This window comes from Ovis canadensis, chromosome 1, assembly GCF_042477335.2.
Source record: "Ovis canadensis isolate MfBH-ARS-UI-01 breed Bighorn chromosome 1, ARS-UI_OviCan_v2, whole genome shotgun sequence".
Taxonomy (NCBI): domain Eukaryota; kingdom Metazoa; phylum Chordata; class Mammalia; order Artiodactyla; family Bovidae; genus Ovis; species Ovis canadensis.
This window is the reverse complement of record NC_091245.1, coordinates 262,183,437-262,206,220: the sequence shown is the minus strand read 5'-3', so window position 1 is coordinate 262,206,220 and position 22,784 is coordinate 262,183,437. Positions and strand designations below refer to the sequence as shown.

Here is a 22,784-nt window from a genome sequence, read left to right as displayed (position 1 = left end):
TCCATTGGGAAGAGGCTTTGATCACCAGCCGTGCTGTGGGGGTGTGGCCCTGCCCGCATAAGAGGCCTCTGTGAAGCTTTTGATAGTTTCAAAAAGAGAAGCCAAAGGGCAGCTTGTGGCTTCCTGGAGCATGTGTATAAATGGACCTATGCCTGTGACCAGTGCCCTGAAGGCCACCCCTCTTCCCGGGGCCAGACCAGGCTGGGAGGGCACAATACACATGCCCTTAGCCTTCTGGTGGCTCAAAAGCATGGTGCTTCTCTGCGACTATTAGAGTGGGCTGTCCCCAGCCTGTGGAGGAAGAGGGCTGCAAGAGCCTCCGTGAGTATGTAGCAGTGCACCTGGAGGGGGGTCATGAGGGCAGGGCCTCCTCCGAGGAGCCAGCCTTAGCAGTATTATGCAAGGGACCTCTTGGAATTGCCAGCCTGGCCCTGGCGAGACTGGAAGATCACCTTGCAAGTGGGCTGACGCCAGCCTGACAGATGGCCTGGCTGCTCACAGCACAGCCCATGTTAGCTGATCGAGTGTGTTCCCTGAAGGCAAGTAGCCCAACCAGGATGTCAGGGAGGCTATGCAGGGGAAAGGCGCAGGCTGCAAAATGAGTTCCCCAAGCTCTGCTTGACCTCTGCACTCTGGCCTTCAGTGTTCTCTCTGAAGGGGAAAAGACCAGCTTTCCTCTTTCACCTGAAAGCAAATCACTGGCTGATGTATACCCTGGACTATGTATGACTGCCCCTCAGAAAAGTGGCCAAATGTTTCATCAAACAAACCAGCTACTGCAAAGATAAAAAGGGTAATAAAATAGCAAAACCTACTAGGGAACTTTGTTCAGAAACCCTGTGACTTCTATAGAGAATTAAGAAAATATTGAACTTTCAAATTTTAAGATTTCATGTCCTTTATGACCACAGACCTCTTACCATGTTCTCTTTTTTAAGCATGAATCCTTTTCATAAGAGTTAGAAAGTAAATGTATAACATTTTTCTTCCTTAAGCTCAGAATAAAGTCTGGAGAAATTTAATGTTCCAGGATTCAGCCTGTGAGTATGTGATAAGGATTCATGGAGAGAAGCCTTTTAACTCAAAACAAAATCTGTTTGCAGCTATTGTTCAGCTGACATAAAGTATCTGGTTACTGGGCAAGTTGCATAATGCATGATAGTGTAAACCAACCGTTTTAAGTGCTGACATTGAACTCCTTGATAAGGATGAAGACTGAAGTAATTTGTTAATTTTTTTTTAGAAATGCTCTGAAACAATGCTTCTCAAGGCTGAATGATTCAACACTTTAGAACTGAGATGCCGCTGAGGGTGTGTGTGTGTGTGCTCATGCTGATAAGAATACTGGAAAGAAACAGGAAAAAACCATGTCATGTCCTCTTTAAGAGCTAGAAAAGCTGTCAGAAGAATTAAGATTAAACCTCATGAGAGTCTGTGGGTGTGGAAAGTCACCAGCTACCTAATATTAACATAGCTTGCAACAGAACGCTGTTGCTAGAAATAGGACAGTCACATCACTACCACTAAGCAATTTGCATCCGGCAGACCAGCCCCTGGATTCCTCCTGGCTCCTGCTGCCCTCTGGGTATTGCATTTCTGGAAGCTTTCAGGCGGCCCTGGGACGCGGCAGTCTGCTTTCACCATGAATTCCACCTGAAAGAGGAAGCAGCAAGGAGAAGAACATCTGCTTTGTTTGCAGGAAAGTGGTCAAGCTACAAGCAAATCTCTAGGCATCTGAGGAATTGTGAAGCTTCTAGATTTCATGTGGTTGCTGACAGGGAGGGGCAAATAAGGATCTTCGTGATCTCCTCATCATGGATAATCTTTTGCCTCAGTCAAGATTCTCTTATTTCAAAAAATATCCTCTCCATGCAATTAGAAAATATTTATCGATGCTGAGAAACCAAAGAGAGGAAGAACAGGTACCATTTTGTTTATTTCACCTTTAAGGTTAATGGGGGTTTGCTTCTGGGTGTTGCTTTTATGTCACTTGGTGATTTAGTTTCTGCTAATTTACCTGTTTGTAGGCACAAGTCGGCGTTTGCTTTCAGCTGTTCAGACTTGGCAGAGGAGCAAATAGGCATGTGGGGGATTTATTTGAACTTGGAACATTTGGATCCCGAGATTAAGCTCAAGTTCTGTAATAAAACCTTGTGCTTTCTTTTTTTTCAGAATAGCTAGACTAAACTACTCCAAGTTAAATTGTGTGGATTCCTTGATAATTTTCTAGGGCCTCAAACACAAATTTTAAAACTGTTAATATTTTGACAGACAATAATATCAGGCCCCAGAAATATACTTGGCTTTTTGTATATATTTATATCTAGGTGAATATCACCAGGATTTGCCAAACAAAGAAACATTTCGTAGACTGTAAGTATGATAGCCTCAAACAGATCACTGATTGTGAGGATCTTTCAGAGTAATTAGTCACTTTTCTGGTGGAAGTCAATCGAAAGTACTTCTAGCAGTGCATGTGGGAGTTTAAACATAAAAAAACAAAACCAGAAAAAAAAACCTGCTAAAATGTTTGATCATTTCTTTTTAAAAACCATGCATTCATTTTACTGTTTTGAGATTTATCTTATTCTATCCCTTATAATCTATGAAAAGGCATTTCCTAAAACTATTTTTCTGAATCATACCAAATTGTAAGAAGAAATAGCTGTGTTTGATTCACTTAAATCTAGTTTAGGAAAAAGGATGGTAGTGGTAAAGGACAAATGTGTAGCCACATCGAAGACCAAAAAAAGTCATAAATTGTGTATGTATCACGCTAGTAACTAGAACTGCAAAACCTCATGGGAGACAGGAGCAGTGACCTGTATTTAAACAAGGTGCCCTACTTAATAAAACACTTCCAAGATGAGAAAGCAAAGGTCAGCAGACAGAAAATCCTCTAATGACAGGTTTCCCCAAAAGTTGATGCATAATTCAGAAAAATAAGAATTATTATTACTGTTTGAGGGGAAACTGCTCTTATGCAGTTCCTTTAATGATTTTACAAGTGCTGGAAATTCAGACCGTGCTAACTAAGAGGGTTAGGCTGGTCTAGATTATCTCTTATTTAGGCAAGGTGTTGGCATTACAAGGAGATCTCTTGGTTTCCAAGTCTCAGTATATGCTTGCTTTTTAAGTGGAAAGCCAGAAACACAAGTGCTGTTTCTGGGTTAGCCACATTGGCTAAGTCCACACCCACAGGCTTCTTCAGGCCTCATGAAGCGGGGAGGGGAGGGAGAGGAGGCTAAAAGGATGGGGCTGGAACTGTGGAATGTGGATTAGGTAATTGCCGCGCCCTTTTCTCGGTATCTGTAAATTTTCAGAGATGTGGCTATATGGCTTGTATATTTTTTTTTCTTTAAGTTTATTTTTTAAATGCTGCAAAATACATTCAGAGGACTGTTAGAATTTAATAGGATCCTCTGTCTTGGGCTGAGTGGATGGTCCCCTCCCCAGTTGACAACAATTTGGGATGACCTGAAATAGCAACGAGCATTGTGCTGATTTCTTAACTCACTATGTAAACTAATGGAGACAGTAAGAAAAATAACATATTCAGTTCCTTTCTGAAACCAATTAACAGCTCTGCAGCATAAGGTCTCACAGAATTAGAGAAATGAGGTCAAAGTCAGTCATGGCTAACCTTGGAAAGCTCATTGGAAAGTTAGAAAGGAGGTTGCTAATGTGTATAGATTTAGGACCTGCATTAGGTATCTCTAATCCTTATATTCCCATAGGATGGATCCTCAATACAAAGGTGAGGGAAGGCAGACTTTCAGACTGTAAGAGGCCTTGCCCAAGGCCACCAGCCAGCAAGTGCTGAAGGCAAATTGGAACTCTCATACGCTTGGCTTTAAACTGATCCATTTTACCATGCTTGATCTCTTAACAATCTAGTGACAGCAACACACCTTATACTGCCCTGAGGTGGCTTCATCAACTTGAATCTCTTCTTCCATGTATCCTACAGATGAGGGATCAGGACATAGAGGACGAGAGTTGACTCATTGGAAAAGACTCTGATGCTGGGAGGGATTGGGGGCAGGAGGAGGAGGGGACGACAGAGGATGAGATGGCTGGATGGCATCACTGACTCGATGGACGTGGGTCTGAGTGAACTCTGGGAGTTGGTGATGGACAGAGAGGCCTGGCGTGCTGTGATTCATGGGGTCGCAAAGAGTCGGACACGATTGAGTGACTGAACTGAACTGAATAGACAAGAACTTGGGGAATGACCTGGGGCCTTCCTGTCTCTTGAACAGAAAGACTTCTTTCTGAACAAGAAATTAGATCTAAGAGCTGACCTGACAAGTCTTGCCTATTTAATGGTAAATTTGCTTAGGAGAAGGAGAGTGATCTTGGGGGCCAGAGGGCATTTACAATAGCTATAAATAAATATGCTTTTTGGAATTAGACCCTTGAACTAGTATAATATCATCTTCCAACAAAATTAATACCCATAATTTTTTTTGCTATCTCTCCATATTCTTGTTATCTGAAAATGCAACCATGTCACCAATGATGTCTTCATATATAAATATGAATACAAATGTTGACCTAGCGAGGACTGACTGCCGTGCTAACAGAGCTCTGCTTTGTCATCTTGTTTTGTGGAATTCTTTTGATGATTAGGCAAGTTTTTCATATATATTGTGTGTGGAGCATTTTAATGGGTGATGAGGATCAGGTGTAGTATACCCCCTCTGTGATGTTTACAGTCTTAATTAGTAGAAAGAGCTGTTCTCAAGTGTTTATAATATGAGGCAAAAACCATACACCGCTATCATAGCAAGTATTTTGTGGCTCAAGACCTGCCCTGATTAGTTTGTTTAAAATGAGGAGAATGGTCTTTGGAGGGGGGGTCAGGGGTTATGCACAATATCTATACTGTGGTTACAGATTAGAACCGGATTTTGTTCTGAAGGCTGTTTTAAAGTTTCTCTTCAGCGGCTTAAGGAAAGTTTTCCAGTTAAACAGGATCACTCAAGTTTTATTTCTTGCTTTGTTTCTTAGTAAATACCGATCTCCTTGGTGGGTTGTTAAATATTTGGATTTAATTTGAATCTTAGAAACTTAGTTCTTCATTTTGGCTCTTATGTCTGTTCTGAATGACAGTATAAAAATTGAGGAGTCTCCTCAGCTGCCCCCAGAAAGCTATATTGAGATTTGGAACACTGCATAGGGTGTTGGGTTGCTGATGCAGGCTTTCCTCTCTAGGTAAAATGATAGAAACTTTACTACAGCTTGGTTTAAGAAATATTAAGAATTGTTAGCTTCTTAAGTAAGTGTATTATTATATTTTGATGGTATACCAAAGTTATCCATTTTTAAAAGCCTCCAAAAAAATTCATGAATTGCTGTTGGTACTTCAAATGACATCTCAGGGGAAAACTAAAGCCATTTCCTCCTTGTCCTTGTGCTTGGGTAGAGAAAAAGTTTTAATACTTTAAAAGCAGGAAGAAAAGATGATCCTTGTAGAATTTAAGGTAGAGGGCAGAGACTCTACCCCATTTCTGTAGAGGAATTTGCATGATTGTACACAAAGCAACACTGATAGTTAAATTAAGCAACATTGACAGTTAAATTGCTGTGATAATATGAAGCTGAACCTTAATATTTGGGACTATTAAATATGACATTAAAAGTTGAACTAGTTTATCATGGTAAATTCAACAGTCTCTATCTGAAGGGAGAAATTTTAAAAAGAGAGCTGTTTATTCACCAAATAAAAAGTCTCCAGTGGTTTTCTTCATGCCTCAGTCTGTTTGGGCTGCTGTAACAAAATATCATACACTTATAAACAGCAGAAGTTTATTTCTCACAGTTCTGGAGGCTGAAAGTACAAGATCCAGGTGCCAGCTAATCTGGTATCTGGTAAGACCTGCTTCCCGTGTTCAGATGCTGACTTCTAGGCTGTGTTCTCACATTGCAGAAAGAGAGAAGGGAGCTTTCCAGCTTCTCTTTAATAAGGTCACTAATGCCATTCATGTGGACTCTCTTCTCATGACCTGTCACCTACCAAAGGCCCCTCTCCTAATGCCATCACACTGGGGTTAGGGTTTCAGCATACAGGCTTGGGGGACACAAACAAGTATGTCTGCAGTACTTCAGAGCCTATAAACACCCAAGGACTGTGATTGATGGCTTGGATGAAGATGAATCTTCTTCTGGTCATGGCACACACTCTCATACTCTCTCTCCCAAACCTGTCTTCCCTGAGAGAATGTACCACCATCCATCCTGCTACTCAGGCAGAGACCTAGGAGTCATCTCCAGCACTTTCTGCTCCCTCAGTCAATATCTAATTTATCAGCAAATCCTTTCAGTCTTATCCCCAAGTATGCCCTCAATTCAGAGAAGGCAATGGCACCCCACTCCAGTACTCTTGCTTGGAAAATCCCATGGATAGAGGAGCCTGGTAGGCTGTAGTCCATGGGGTCGCGAAGAGTTGGACATGACTGAGCGACTTCACTTTCACTTTTCCCTTTCATGCCTTGGAGAAGGAAATGGCAACCCACTCCAGTGTTCTTGCCTGGAGAATCCCAGGGACAGGGGAGCCTGGTGGGCTGCCGTCTATGGGGTCGCACGGAGTTGGACACGACTGAAGCGACTTAGCAGCAGTAGCAGCAGCAGCAGCATGCCCCCAGTTATTCAATCTACTTCTTCCTCTTGCCACCCTAGCCCAGGAGGCCAGCTCTCTTCTTATCTGAAACATTGCGACAGCCGTTTCATTGGTCTCCCTCCAGCCACTGCTCTCCTGTCTAATGGGTTCTTCTCACTGCAGTTAGGGGGTCTTCCAGAGACAAACTGACCGTGAAACTCCCAGCCTCAACACACTGCCAGCCCCCATGCGTTTTCCTGCTGTGTGCCTGCCTTTGGTCTCTGCACCCCAACTCCAGGCTCCTTCTCCTCTCTCTGCATCCCTGTCACATCCTGGTTAGGCCTTTGTCCCAACTGTTACTCATTATCTTCCCATAGTTAATACCTACTCTCCGTCAGGTGTTAATTCAATATGTGGTCCCTGAGGGCAGCCTTTTCTGACTCTCTTACATTGTCCCCTCTCCTCAGCATGTATTACTTTGGAGGCACCTTATAGCTCCCTGTTGCTGTGCTCATACCAGTAGCAACTGAGCACCTATTTGGGAGCCACTTGCTTCCCAGTATGTCCTGGAGGGCAAATAAAGTGCCTTTTGCCTGGAAGGCACTAAGAACTCATTTGTGGAATTGATGCTCAGGGGCTGGGTGGTGAGGGTGGCAGTGGGGAGGGGTCTAGGCAGATAATGAATGCTATTCTGAGCTGTTGGAAGGAATCCTGAATGTTAGGCTCTGTGAGGAAGAAATGTAAGGGGTGATTGTTCTGTGTATGGACTTGTTCCTTGTGCGTTTCACAAGACATATAGGGCCAATTTGTGGAGTAAAATGGAGGTGGTCTTTGGGAGGTCCCAGAGGAAATAACCGTAACTAATGAGTAGAACTGTAGGGAGGGTTGGGATACAATAAAAAGGATGAACTTTCTAAAAAAGTGAGGCAAAACAATGGGCCACCTTTTACGGAGTGTAGGGTATGTGACCCTCCTTGAGAGATGGTGTAGTGATGGTTTCTGCATCATGAAAGAGAAGAGTGAATGACACATGAGGCCCATATCAGCACCACTATTCTGAAGCAGTGAATAGAAAGATGATTCAGACCCCTTAGGAATGAAGGTGACTCATGCAAAATGCTGGAATCTAGCATTGCCGGGAGAAATATCAATAACCTCAGATCTGCAGATGACACCACCCTAAGGGCAGAAAGTGAAGAGGAACTAAAGAATCTCTTGATGAAGGTGAAAACAGGAGAGTGAAAAAGCTGGCCTAAAACCCAACATTTAAAAAACCTAGATCATGGCATTCGGTCCCATCACTTCATGGCAAATAGATGGGGAAACAATGGAAACAGTGACAGACTTTATTTTCTTGGGCTCCAAAATCACTGCAGATGGTGACTGCAGCCATGAAATTTAAAAAACCCTTGCTTCTTGGAAGAAAAGCTATAACAAAGCTAGATAGCATATTAAAAAGCAGAGACCTTTGCCAACAAAGGTCCAAATTGTCCAAGCTATGGTTTTTCCAGTAGTCATGTATGGATGTGAGAGTTGGTTCATAAAGAAGGTTGAGTACCGAAGAACTGATGGTTTCAGACTGTGGTTTTGGAGAAGACTCTTGAGAGTCCTTTGGACAGCAAAGAGCTCAAACCAGTCAATCCTAAAGGAAATCAACCCTGAATATTCTTCGGAAGGACTGATGCTGAAGCTGAAGCTCCAATACTTTGGCCACCTGATATGAAGAGCTGGCTCATTGGAAAAGATCCTGATGCTGGGAAAGACAAAAGGCAGGAGGAGAAGGGGATGACAGAGGATGATACGGTTGGATGGCATCACTGACTCAATGGACGTGAGTTTGGGCAGACTCCAGGAGATAGTGGAGGACAGGGAAGCCTGATATGCTGCAATCCATTGGGCTGCAAAGGGTTGGACACAACTGAGCAACTGAACAACAAGGAACAAAGACGATGCAGATACACAAGCTAGAGTTCATTTGTTTGACTCAGTGGTAAATACTCCACAGTCTGAGCATGCCACTCTGGAATCAAAAGCCGAAGAAAACAGAATCCAACATCTTTGGAGATTCATGTGGTGTGTAATCCTCCATTAAGGAAGGGAAATATAGCTACATCCAGAAAACACCTCAGGGGAAAAGCTTAGGCACCAATGACTAGCTTTTCTGAGCCTGATCCACCACTGAACTACCTGCACCCATAGTTTTACAGGTTTTATAACCTCTTCAGTATAAAGATAAATAACTAAGTATACTTCTGCAGTCATTGATGAATGGGTACATGGAAAAATTTTAGGTTATTGTGTGACATTTTAACGGAGAAGGCAATGGCACCCCACTCCAGTACTCTTGCCTGGAAAATCCCATGGGCAGAGAAGCCTGGTAGGCTGCAGTCCATGGGGTCTCGAAGAGTCGGACACGACTGAGCGACTCTACTTTCACTTTTCACTTTCACGCATTGGAGAAGGAAATGGCAACCCACTCCAGTGTTCTTGCCTGGAAAATCCCAGGGACGGGGGAGCCTGGTAGGCTGCCGTCTATGGGGTCGCACAGAGTCGGACACGACTGAAGTGACTTAGCAGTACATTTTAACCACTTTCCCCGCTTGATATCAAGCCTCTTTTACCTTCCTTTTTTTCTGCATTTAGTGCTGACAATCAGTTGCTTATTATGGTCTCTTTGGAAAGTGTTTCTCTTCTTGTCCATATTGCCATAGCTGTGGAGTTTTAGACACACCTGGGAGACACCTGGACCCTGAGTTAACTTCTGAGCTACTTCTAATCTTGTTATCTGCTTCTAAACTTTCCTAATCTACTGTGCTCAGATGTCTTTGAACCATAGGATGAAATGGATAAACACCAAATCCTTTGCTTTTGAAAAAAATCACATTAACTCAAATATGAAACCCTTTTTTTTAAACTGCAATGTAGCTTTTTTTTTAATGCAGATTTCTAAATTTGCTATCCTATCCCACTTCTCAGACAGTTTGTAACATTTTATTTGCTAACTTTTGTTCAGAATGGAAGATGACATATTTTCTCACCTTGTACAAATAGTTTCATGCCTTAGCAGAAAAAGAAATGAGCTTCCCACATATGTTGTACTGCTCATAGTGTGCTGTGAAGAGAGCAGGAAAAAAGCTGAAATTATCTCTTTCCTGTGCATCCTAAAGGTAGCGTATTAGTAAGATTATTTCAAGAAATACAACTTGGATTATTCATTCAAGAATAAGGAATTTAGGGATGTCCCTGGTGGTCCAGTGGCTAAGATTCCAGGTTCCAACTGCAGGGGGTCCAGGTTCCATGCCTGGTCAGGGAACTAAGATCCAGCTTTCCCTGTGGTACAGCCTAAAAGTTAAAAAAAAGAAATTAAAAATTTCTACTAAATGTCTTATGTGCCAGGCACTTAGCAATATACTTTATATATGTTGTCATTTAATCTTCATAATAACCTTATAAAATTGGTGGTATTATCCCCACTTTATGAGTGAGAAAACTGAGGTTTCAGGAGGTGAGGTTAGGGTTAGCATATAGCTTGGCACATAGCTTACACATGATTGCAGTAAGATTTCAGCTCTAGGTTTGCCTGTTTCACTCCACAGTCTGGTTCACTGCCTCATACTGAGATACCTCCATCAGTAAGGGCCCTTTCTTCCCTTCTTTCCCTTGCCTCTTCCTTTCTTTTCGTCCTTTTTCTCCTGGTGTTTTCTCTCATTAATTGAGAATAAAGGAGTTAAAAAATAAAACCATCATAACTACTGTGTAGGAAAGACATATTAAATCCCTTTAGGTAGAGATCTATGTTTTTGAAAGGTTTGAAGGTTAGTCAATTTGGGGAAACTTCTTTTAAGAAAAAGAATACAAAATTATAGTATTAAATTGGATATAAAGTGAAGACTTAGAATGGAATAAGAAACCTCAATGAATTACTGATTTGGGTGACAAATATAAGAAACATCACAAAATCTAAAAAAAAATATGCATCTTTGCTAAATCATGGATACATCCTAAGGTGTTTTGTTCCTACATTTTTAGACTACAGAGTTTTTGATCACCACTTTGTGTGAAAATGATTTTCTAATATTTTCTAAAGAGATCATCAAAATATAATTCAGATATTCCTAACATGGTTAATTTATATTTGGTTTTTATTAGAATCTAGAAAAGTTGACTAGTTTCTGGCTCTGTTTCTCCTTTACCACCCATACACTTCAGGTGCTGGGCACCACTGGACACACTTATGTAAAGATTTCAGGTCTTGTGATTTAGGATTATAGGTAGTGAGAATATTCCTAGATGTCCTACCAGGACAGCTACCAATGACTTAACCATACACAGACATGACTGCACATTTATATGTCGCTAAATCCAAATATAATCTAAATGTCTTCTCATCTCAACTTCCTTTAAGCCAGATTCAGAATTTTGCCCTTGGCTGCACCAGTGCTATGACAGGAGACATGTGAAGGGAGAAAAGTCAGCAAAAAGAGTGGTCTATAAGTCATTTGCAGTTAAAATATCTTTTGTAAATTTTACCAAACCATGAGACCTAGCAGTCTTTTAGGACCTTAAAAGGTACATCTGCAAGCGAGGGGCCCTCAAACTTAATTTTTTTCTTGGTTTCCAAGAAAATCCAGCTCTGGAAGGATGGTATAACAAACAGGCAAAAGAAACAAAATAGTGTTTTACTACAATATGCAAGTATATGCCTTAGGGTATATGCTTCCATAGGGTATAGGCTTCCAAAGTAATGAATGAGGTCCTGTTCTGAACAGCCTGAGCTCCCCAAATCATTGAATGAGGCAAAGGATATTCTTTCAGTGTATTTTGTACTATAGTAAATAGTACCATGGAGATGAAGACGTTCTGGAACTACTCAAACTCAAAGATTTCCTCACCCCCACCCACATTTATATTTGCAAAAGACATTATTTGTAATGGGGTTATATGTTTTGCAATAGATCTCAAAACTCCCATTTTGGTCTAATTAATATTAAATACACCATTTGCTATCCTTCCAAGCAGGCCAGTTAATACACATAGAGAAAGAACATGTTATTGCTGTTAAAGATGACGCAGTAGAAAAATTATAGGAACACTAAAGAAAGTCTTTAAGATTTCACTGAGATGTAATCAAGCTTTTGTAAACTCACTGTTATATGCAGTTATAACATAGTTACTCTAATTTGTGTCTGGATAAAATCACCTTTATGTTGGGTCTCTTTACTGAATTGTTTTCACTGGTAATGTATTTGAACACCTAGCTTTCTTGGGTATGTTTTCCTTTTAGTGGAAACTGTTGACTCATCTTGCTTCTTTTCCTTTGTTCTAAATGAGTAACTGTTCTTATAACTGTGTCCTGTACCATTAAGTTTATTATAATATTTATCACTAAACTAGAGTATGGCCTATAAGTATACCTTAAAATAAGTTTATTATCATTTTTTTTTACTGCTAATATAATCTTTGTCTTTACCAGAATGATTTTGGTAATCTATTGTGAACAATATTATTAATAGATTGTATTATTGAAGTATTTTGGTCTTATATAATGAATACATAGTTTATAATCAAATTGTTTAAAGTGGTTGGTTAGTGTAAAATCCTATTTCACCAAAGCTGAAAAATTACACTTTTGCTCTGTATCCACCATATAATTTCTGTATAATGTACTGAAAATTTTTTTTATAACCTCTGAAATGCTACATAGTTTTTTGTTGCTGTTGTTTTGTTTTTGAGGGATGAAACTATTTCTCTACGAACACACCATTTTAAGAGTAACAGCATTTTTTATTTATGAAACTTCCCCCACTTTATAACTGGTGGTGCTAAAACCTGATACACCTGGTCAAAGAAGCATTGTTCCAGAGGTCTTCAAACCTGAAATAGGAGAACAAAGGTTGAATTCATAGCTGAGAACACAACCATAGCTCCCCTGCCACTGCGCTGTGCTTCAGTTCTCTTCCATATGAAAGTTCTATCGCTATACAGATGCGATGCTCAGCGTTACTTAAGAGGGGAGAAGAATCATCTCTTCATGGTCTTAGTGCCCTTTCCCTTAGTCTTTTAAAATAACTGGTCTAAGGCCAACAGACAACTAATCAAAGTTCAAAGCCGTATATGATTTAAGACTGCTGGAAGAGGTTTACGGATTTCCCTGGTGGTCTAGTGGTTAAGATTCTGAGCTTCCACTGAGGGGAGCTCAGTTCTGATCCCTGGTTGGGGTACTAAGGTCCTGCATTCCACACGGCCAAAAAAAAAAAAAAAAGAGTGCTGGAGGAGGCTTAAAATTCAGATATACATTCTCAGCTGTTCTTTGGAATTGAGGACTTTTTTACACAGAAGTTTTATATTTCTTGTATATCAGTGCTTAAACCTAAAATACCATAATACAGACTGCAGGGCCCTACCCGCACTGTTGCTAATTCAGCAGGTCTGAGGCAGAGCCCCAAATCTGCATTTCTGAGAAGTTCTAAGGTGACAAGGACCATAGTTTGAGAACTACTGATATAGATCATTTGATGACATGTATTTCCAAAATCAAGGTTGACAGGGGTTGTTCTACTTTTTCAAGAACAACACACGTGCCTTTTAGAAGATAGAGAGTCATTGCTAAATCCAGGGGAATAGTGATGATGACTTACAGCTTCACAGGTTCCTGTTGAACATCTCCAGCTACAGTTGTCCCAGCCCTACTAGTTCTGTTCAGTTGCTCAGTTGTGTCCAACTCTTTGAGACTCCATGAACTGCAGCACGCCAGGCTTCCCTGTTCATCACCAACTCCCGGAGTTCACTCAGACTCGCGTTCATCGAGTCAGTGTTGCCATCCTGCCATCTCATCCTCTGTCGTCCCCTTCTCCTCCTGCCCCCAATCCCTCTCAGCATCAGAGTCTTTTCCAATGAGTCAACTCTTTGCATGAGGTGGCCAAAGTACTGGAGTTTCAGCTTTAGCATCATTCCTTCCAAAGAAATCCCAGGGTTGATCTCCTTCACAATGGACTGGTTGGATCTCCTTGGAGTCAAGGGACTCTCAAGAGTCTTCTCCAACACCACAGTTCAAAAGCATCAATTCTTCGGTGCTCAGCCTTCTTCACAGTCCAACTCTCACATCCATACATGACCACAGGATAAACCATAGCCTTGACTAGACGGACCTTAGTGGGCAAAGTAATGTCTCTGCTTTTGAATATGCTATCTACGTTGGTCATAACTTTTCTTCCAAGGAGTAAGTGTCTTTTAATTTCATGGCTGCAGACACCATCTACAGTGATTTTGAAGCCCCCAAAAATAAAGTCTGACACTGTTTCCACTGTTTCCCCATCTATTTCCCATGAAGTGATGGGACTGGATGCCATGATCTTCATTTTCTGAATGCTGAGCTTTAAGCCAACTTTTTCACTCTCCTCTTTCACTTTCATCAAGAGGCTCTTTAGTTCTTCTTCACTTTCTGCCATAAGGGTGGTGTCATCTGCATATCTGAGGTTATTGATATTTCTCCCAGCAATCTTGATTCCAGCTTGTTCTTCTTCCAGCCCAGCGTTTCTCATGATGTTCTCTGCATATAAGTTAAATGAGCAGGGTGACAATATACAGCCTTGATGTACTCCTTTTCCTATTTGGAACCAGTCTGTTGTTCCATGTCCAGTTCAAATTGTTGCTTCCTGACCTGAATACAGATTTCTCAAGAGGCAGGTTAGGTGGTCTGGTATTCCCATCTCTTTCAGAGTTTTCCACAGTTTATTGTGATCCACACAGTCAAAGGCTTTGGCATAGGCAATAAAGCAGAAATAGATGTTTTTCTGGAACTCTCTTGCTTTTTCCATGATCCAGCGGATGTTGGCGATTTGATCTCTGGTTCCTCTGCCTTTTCTAAAACCAGCTTGAACATCTGGAAGTTCACGGTTCACGTATTACTGCAGCCTGGCTTGGAGGATTTTGAGTATTACTTTACTAGCATGTGAGATGAGTATAAGATGTTTGAGCATTCTTTGACATTGCCTTTCTTTGGGATTGGAATGAAAATGGACCTTTTCCAGTCCTGTATCCACTGCTGAGTTTTCCAAATTTTCTGGTATATTGAGTGCAGCACTTTCACAGCATCATCTTTCAGGATTTGAAATAGCTCAACTGGAATTCCATCACCTCCACTAGCTTTGTTCGTAGTGATGCTTTCTAAGGCCCACTTGACTTCACATTCCAGGATGTCTGGTTCTAGATTAGTGATCACACCATCATGATTATCTGGGTCGTGAAGATCTTTTTTGTATAGTTCTTCTGTGTATTCTTGCCACCTCTTCTTAATATCTTCTGCCTCTGTTAGGTCCAGATCATTTCTGTCCTTTATCGAGCCCATCTTTGCATGAAATGTTCCCTTGGTATATCTAATTTTCTTGAAGAGATCTCTAGTCTTTCCCATTCTGTTGTTTTCCTCTATTTCTTTGCATTGATCACTGAAGTAGGCTTTCTTATCTCTTCTTGCTATTCTTTGGAACTCTGCATTCAGATGCTTATATCTTTCCTTTTCTCCTTTGCTTTTTGCCTCTCTTCTTTTCACAACTATTTGTAAGGCCTCTCCAGACAGCCATTTTGCTTTTTTGCATTTCTTTTCCATGGGGATGGCCTTGATCCCTGTCTCCTGTACAATGTCACGAACTTCATTCCATAGTTCATCAGGAACTCTATCTATCAGATCTAAGCCCTTAAATCTATTTCTCACTTCCACTATATAATCATAAGGAATTTGATTGAGGTCATACCTGAATAGTCTAGCAGTTTTCCCTACATTCTTCAATTTCAGTCTGAATTTGGTAATAAGGAGTTCATGATCTGAGCCACAGTCAGCTCCTGGTCTTGTTTTTGTTGACTGTATAGAGCTTCTCCATCTTTGGCTGCAAAGAATATAATCAGTCTGATTTTGGTGTTGACCATCTGGTGATGTCCATGTGTAGAGTCTTCTCTTGTGTTGTTGGAAGAGGGTGTTTGCTATGACCAGTGCATTTTCTTGGCAAAACTCTATTAGTCTTTGCTCTGCTTCATTCCACATTCCAAGGCCAAATTTGCCTGTTACTCCAGGTGTTTCTTGACTTCTTACTTTTGCATTCCAGTCCCCTATAATGAAAAGGACACTAGGACCACAGCCTTGTCTAACTCAATGAAACTAAGCCATGCCCACGGGGTAACCCACGATGGGTGGATCATGGTGGAGAGGTCTGGCAGAATGTGGTTCACTGGAGAAGGGACTGGCAAACCACTTCAGTATTCTTGCCTTGAGAACCCCATGAACAGTATGAAAAGGCAACATGATAGGATACTGAAAGAGGAAATCCCCAGGTCAGTAGGTGCCCAACACGCTACTGGAGATCAGTGGAGAAATGACTCCAGAAAGAATGAAGGGATGGAGCCAAAGCAAAAACAATACCCAGCTGTGGATGTGACTGGTGATAGAAGCAAGGTCCATTGCTGTAAAGAGCAATATTGCATAGGAACCTGGAATGTCAGGTCCATGAATCAAGGCAAATTGGAAGTGGTCAAATAAGAGATGGCAAGAGTGAACATCGACATTCTAGGAATCAGTGAACTAAAATGGACTGGAATGGGTGAATTTAACTCAGATGACCATTATATCTACTACTGTGGGCAGGAATCTCTCAGAAGGAATGGAGTAACCATCATGGTCAACAAAAGAGCCTGAAATGCAGTACTTGGACGCAATCTCAAAAATGGCAGAATGGTCTCTGTTCGTCTCCAAGGCAAACCATTCAGTATCACAGTAATCCAAGTCTGTGCTCCAACCAGTAACGCTGAAGAAGCTGAAGCTGAACGGTTCTATGAAGACCTACAAGTCCTACTAGTGTGATACAATACTTTAATGGAAGAAATAGTTAAAGTGTCTTTGTCTTATTCTTTTAAGAAAATAATTGAAAATACATTTTATCTATAGTTCTTTTGTAGCTGTTTACTGACTGAACTGATACAGCAACTGACACCTTTAATTGTTAGTTTAAACTGCAGAATATAGAAAAGGTATAATAGTTGTTATGCCCTTCATGCTATCTAAAGCCATTATGAGGTCTTAGCATTTAAAAATATATCTCTCAGTTTTTTCGTTACCTCTACTCTGGTAAATATGTAAATATAATTATAAATACTAAGGACAAAGGAACATTTTATAAGTTGGAAAGATGAAATTAGTATTCCTAATACTATTTAGTGCCTCTTGTTTAGATCCTTAGAACACATGCTTAAAATGTATTCTGTTGATTTTCCAATACAGCATGTTAATGAACATGTCTCAATTACTTATTGAATAATCTCTCTAAAATGCCTGTTTGTGATTATTATGATAATAGTCTCATTTTAATAGTAATTTTCAACTCTGAGAAGAAAATCCAAGGAATTCTAAAACATCTTCTACTTGGAGCATGATTTTCCCGTTGATGGTGTCTGAAGGTTAAATAAGAACAAATGAATAAATGTAGACAATGACCAAGAATGTTCTAGAATCAAGTCCGTATTAATTAATGCATTCTTGAATGTCATCAAATGAGCTATGAAAGTGAAACTGTTAGCCACTCAGTCATGTCTGACTCTTTGCAGCCCCATGGACTTTGCTCTGCCAGGGTCCTCTGTTCATGGGAATTCTCCAGCAAGAATAGTGGAGTGGGTTGCCATGCCCTTCTCCAGGGGATCTTCCCAACCTAGGGGTCGAATCTGAGTCTCCTGCATCACAGGCAGATTCTTTACTGACTGAGCCACCAGGGAAGTCCCTGGTGAGATATTCTAGGCTCAGGATTAATGGGCTTGAAAGATGCCAATAATTTAATGAAACAAAATGATAAACTATAAAAGATAATTCAATAGAGAGGATACCTTCTTCTGTATTTCTAATGGTCACTGTGGAATTTTTAAGGAAATTGAAGCCAAGGTGGATATTTGGCTCCTGGCTTTGACATTAAATAGTGAGAAATTCTTTATACGAGAAACTTCACCTATGAGTCTCAGACTTGTCAGCTATAAAAAACAATAGAGCTAGTCTGCTAACATCGTAGGGTTGTGAGGATTAAATTTAATAATGTACATGAAGCATTATGTCGACTGAAAAACACTAAACAGATGTGTATTTTGGTGGCTGTTCAGTGAAAATTGATTCTAATTTTCTTAAAAGTAATTTAAATTCTCTAATCAAATGTGCAATGTTGGCATCTTTACCTTGGCAGCATTTTTCCAGGATTCAAATGAGCAGTTTAATCATGTAAATTAGTTCAGTTCAGTTCAGTTCAGTTGCTCAGATGTATCTGACTCTTTACAACCCCATGGATTGTAGCACACCAGGCTTCCCTGTTCACTACAAACTCCCAGAGTTTAATCAAACCCAGGTCTATTGAGTTGGTTATGCCATCCAACCATCTCATCCTCTCTCCTCCCCTTCCTCTCATGCCTTCAATCTTTCCCAGTGTCCAGGTCTTTTCAAATGAGTCAGTTCTTAGCACCAGGTGGCCAAAGGATTGGAGTTTTAGCTTCAGCATCAGTCCTTGCAATGAATATTCAGAACTGATTTCCTTTAGAATGGACTGGTTGGATCTCCTTGTGGTCCAAGGGACTCTCAAGAGTCTTCAACACCACAGTTCAAAAGCATCAATTCCTTGGCACTCAGCTTTCTTTATAGTCCAACTCTCACATCCATACATGACTGCTGGAAAAACCATAGCTTTGACTAGATGGACCTTTGTGGCAAAATAATGTCTCTGCTTTTTAATACGCTGTTTATGTTGGTCATAGCTTTTCTTCCAAGGAGCAAGCTCCTTTTAATTTTATGGCTGAAGTCACCATCTGCAGTGATTTGGGAGCCCCCCAAAATAAAGTCTCTCACCATTTCCATTATTTCCCCCATCAATTGGCCATGAAGTGATGGGACCAGATTCCATGAGCTTAGTTTTCTGAATGTTGAGTTTTAAGCCAACTTTTTCACTCTCCTCTTTCACTTTCATCAAGAGGCTCTTTAGTTCTTCTTCACTTTCTGCTGTAAGGGTGGTATCATCTGCACATCTGAGATTATTGGTATTTCTCCCAGCAATCTTGATTCCAGCTTATGCTTCCTCCAGCCCAGCGTTTCTCATGATGTACTCTGCATAGAAGTTAAATAAGTAGGGTGACAATATACAGCCTTGACGTATTCCTTTCCCGATTTGGAACCAGTCTGTTGTTCCATGTCCAGTTCTAACTGTTGCTTTCTGACCCGCATACAGATTTCTCAGGAGGCAGGTCAGGTGGTCTGGTATTCCCACCTCTCTGAGAATTTTCCACAGTTTGTTGTGATCCACACAGTCAAAGGCTTTGGCCTAGTCAATAAAGCAGAAATAGATGTTTTCCTGGAACTCTCGTACTTTTTTGATGATCCGATAGACGTTGGCAATTTGATCTCTGGTTCCTCTGCTTTTCTAAATACAGTTTGAACATCTGGAAGTTCATGATTCACGTATTGTTAAAGCCTGACTTATAGAATGTTTAGCATTACTTTGCTAGCATGTGAAATGAGTGCAATTGTGTGGTACTTTGAATGTTCTTTGGCATTGCCTTTCTTTGGGATTGGAATGAAAACTGACCTTTTCCAGTCCTGGATCCACTGCTGAGTTTTCTAAATTTGCTGGCATATTGAGTGCAGCACTTTCACAGCATCAACTTTCAGGGTTTGAAATAGCTCAACTGGAATTACATTACTTCCACTATCTTTGTTCACAGTGATGCTTCTTAAGGCCCACTTGACTTTGCATTCCAGGACGTCTGTCTCTAGGTGAAGGATCACACCCTCGTGGTTATCTGGGACATGAAGAACTTTTTTGTATAGTTCTTCTGTGTATTCTTGCCACTTGTTCTTAATATGTTCTGGTTCTGTTAGGTGCATACCATTTCTGTTCTTTATTGTTTCCATCTTCGCATGAAATGTTCCCTTGGTATCTCTAAATTTCTGGAAGAGATCTCTAGTCTTTCCCATTCTATTGTTTTCCTGTATTTCTTTGCATTGACCATTGAGGAAGGCTTTCTTATGTCTCCTTGTTATTCTTTGGAACTCTGCATTCAAATGGGCATATCTTTCCATTTCTCCTTTGCCTGTTGCTTCTCTTCTTTTCTCAGCTATTCGTAAGGCCTTCTCAGACAACCATTTTGCCTTTTGCATTTCTTTTTCTTGGGTATGGTCTTGATCTCTGCCTCCTCTACCATGTCACAACGCTCCGTCCATAGTTCTTCAAGCATTCTGTCCATCAGATTGAATCCTTTGAATCTGTTTGTCACTTCCACTTTATAATCATAAGGGATTTGATTTAGGTCATACCTGAATGGTCTAGTGGTTTTCCCTATGTTTTTAACATTAAGTCTGAATCTTGCAACAAGGAGTTCGGGATCTGAGCCACAGTCAGCTCCCGGTCTTGTTTTTGCTGATTGCATAGAGCTTCTCCATCTTTGGCTGCAAAGAATATAATCAATCTGATTTCAGTATAGACCATCTGGTGATGTCCATGTGTAGAGTCTTCTCTTGTGTTGTTGGAAGAGGGCTTTTTAAACTAGAGAAGAATATAAATAGATTTTTTTTAATGTCACATCTTTTTAACTTTTAATTTTATACTTTGAGTCATAAAATGGAAAAAAGATGGTGTCCAAACTTTAAAGTAATAAATATCTTTTTTCAAGATTTTTTTTCAAGTGTGTGAAAAAAAATGACTGTCATACTTTAAGAAGGTGTAAACTTAATTTTTAACAATTTCCTAGTAGAATCTTTCACTTGGTAGTTATTCGTTGAAGAATTAAATAAGAAAAAGTCTATGTTAGGAAACACAACTACATTAAAAAATAAAAATTCTAAGATATAATGTTTCCAAATATAATGCGTAGCTGCATAATTTTAAAATACTCCTAACCAGTAATAAGAAAAACTTCCCAAAGCAGTTTCTGCAATCAACAGCTATTTTAAAACTTTCTACACTAGTATGGAAATCTGTTAAAAAAACAGATGTCACTCTTGTTCAGTGGTTTTTACTTACATCTTATTCTGTAACTTCCTATTAATTAACACTGCCTTTAGCATTTTAAGTAATTTATTTAACATTTTATCATTTAAATATGTCATATGATATTGAATTTTTAAAAATTTGTATAGGAGACGTCTTGGAAAAAGCAATGGCATCCCACTCCAGTACTCTTGCCTGGAAAATCCCAAGGATGGAGGAGCCTGGTAGGCTGCAGTCCGTGGGCTCATGAGGAGTCGGACACCACTGGGCGACTTCACTTTCACTTTTCACTTTCATGCATTAGAGAAGGAAATGGCAACCCACTCCAGTATTTTTGCCTGGAGAATCCCAGGGATGGGGGACCCTGGTGGGCTGCTGTCTATGGGGTTGCACAGAGTCGGACACGACTGAAGTGACTTAGCAGCAGCAGCAGCAGCATAGGAGCAGCCTAAGCCTCAACCAACTAACTTTTACCTACTTATTTAAAGTAAAATATGTTTTCTCATTTAGCTTCCCAGGTGGCGCTAATGGTAAAGAATCTATCTGCCAAAGCAGGAGATGTAAGAGACATGGGTTTGATCCCTGGTTTGGGAAGATCCTCTGGAGGAGGGCATGGCCACCACTCCAGTATTCTTGCTTAGAGGATCCCATGGACAGAGGAGCCTGGGGGCTACAGTCCATAGGATCACAAAGAGTCGGACGGTACTGAAGTGACTTAACTTGCACAGGCATCAACGACTATCTTTTAACTTATGTATATGAGGTAAACTATTTTTTCTCATTTAAGATTCTATCAAGTAGGATGTTTCTAGCTGAAAGTAGCTGAAAAGGTTTATTATCTTGTAGTAATGGAAGTCTTGTGGTAGGACAGGCTCCAGGGTTGGCTGATTGATAGCTTGATTATGCATTAAAGGCCTTGACTTCCTTGGTATTGGCTTTTCCATGAAGAAGAATGGTAATAAGAAGGCTATAGTACTTCCAAGCATTCAGAATCATGGGGAAAACAGGAAGGCTTGTTAAGTCATTTATTGCTGAGCCCAATACCCAGAATTTCTGATCCAGTAGGTCTCAGTTCAGTTGCTTAGTCGTGTCCGACTCTTTGCGACCCCATGGACTGTAACACATCAGGCCTCCCTGTCCATCACCAACTCTCACAGTTTACTCAATGGACTCAGTGGCTCAATGGACATGAGTCAGTGATGCCATCCAACCATCTCATCCTCTGTCCTCCCCTTTTTCTCCTGCCTTCAATCTTTCCCAGCATCAGGGTCTTTTCAAATGAGTCAGTTCTTAGCATCAGGTGGCCAAAGGATTGGAGTTTCAGCTTCAGCATCAGTCCTTCCAATGAATATTCAGGACTGATTTCCTTTAGGATGGACTGGTTGGATCTCCTTGTGGTCCCAGGGACTCTCAAGAGTCTTCTTCAACACCACAGTTCAAAAGCATCAATTCTTTGGTGTTCAGCTTTCTTTTCAGTCCAACTCTCACATCCATACATGACTACTGGAAAAACCTACACTTTGACTAGATGGACATTTGTTGGCAAAGTAATGTCTCTGCTTTTTAATGTGCTATCTATGTTGGTCAGAACTTTTCTTCAAGGAGCAAGTGTCTTTTAATTTCATGGCTGAAGTCACCATCTACAGTGATTTGGGAGCCCCAAAATATAAAGTCTGTTGCTGTTTCCACTGTTCCCCCATCTATTTCCCATGAAGTGATGAGACCATATGCCATGATCTTCGTTTTCTGAATGTTGAGCTTTAAGCCAACTTTTTCACTCTCCTCTTTCACTTTCATCAAGAGGCTTTTGAGTTCTTCTTCACTTTCTGCCATAAGGGTGGTGTCATATCTGAGGTTATTGGTATTTCTCCCAGTAATCTTGATTCCAGCTTGTGCTTCATCCAATCTAGCATTTCTCATGATGTCCTCTGCATATAAGTTAAATAAGCAGGGTGACAATATACACCCTTGATGTACTCCTTTCCTGATTCGGAACCAATCTGTTGTTCCAAGCCCAGTTTTAACCGTTACTTCTTGAGCTGCATACAGATTTCTCAGGAGGCAGGTCAGGTGGTCTGGTATGCCCATCTCTTGAAGAATTTTTCACAGTTTGTTGTGATCCACACAGTCAAAGGCTTTGGCATAGTCAATAAAGCAGAAGTAGATGTTTTTCTGGAACTCTCTCG

The 22,784-nt window shown here is 40.6% G+C and overlaps 1 protein-coding gene across 2 annotated transcripts in view; it reads left to right on the top strand.

Annotated features, from left to right (window-relative positions):
• Positions 1-1,383: 1,383 nt before the first annotated feature.
• Positions 1,384-22,784, top strand: part of ATP2C1 (ATPase secretory pathway Ca2+ transporting 1) — a 160,470-nt gene continuing 139,069 nt past the window's right edge. The window contains exon 1 of one of the 2 annotated variants that reach the window (XM_069565559.1): positions 1,384-1,922. In XM_069565559.1, the coding sequence (XP_069421660.1) occupies positions 1,815-1,922 (108 nt within the window). In that variant the 5' untranslated portion in view covers positions 1,384-1,814. The remainder of the gene's footprint in view (positions 1,923-22,784) is intronic. The other variant, XM_069565589.1, reaches the window with a different exon arrangement.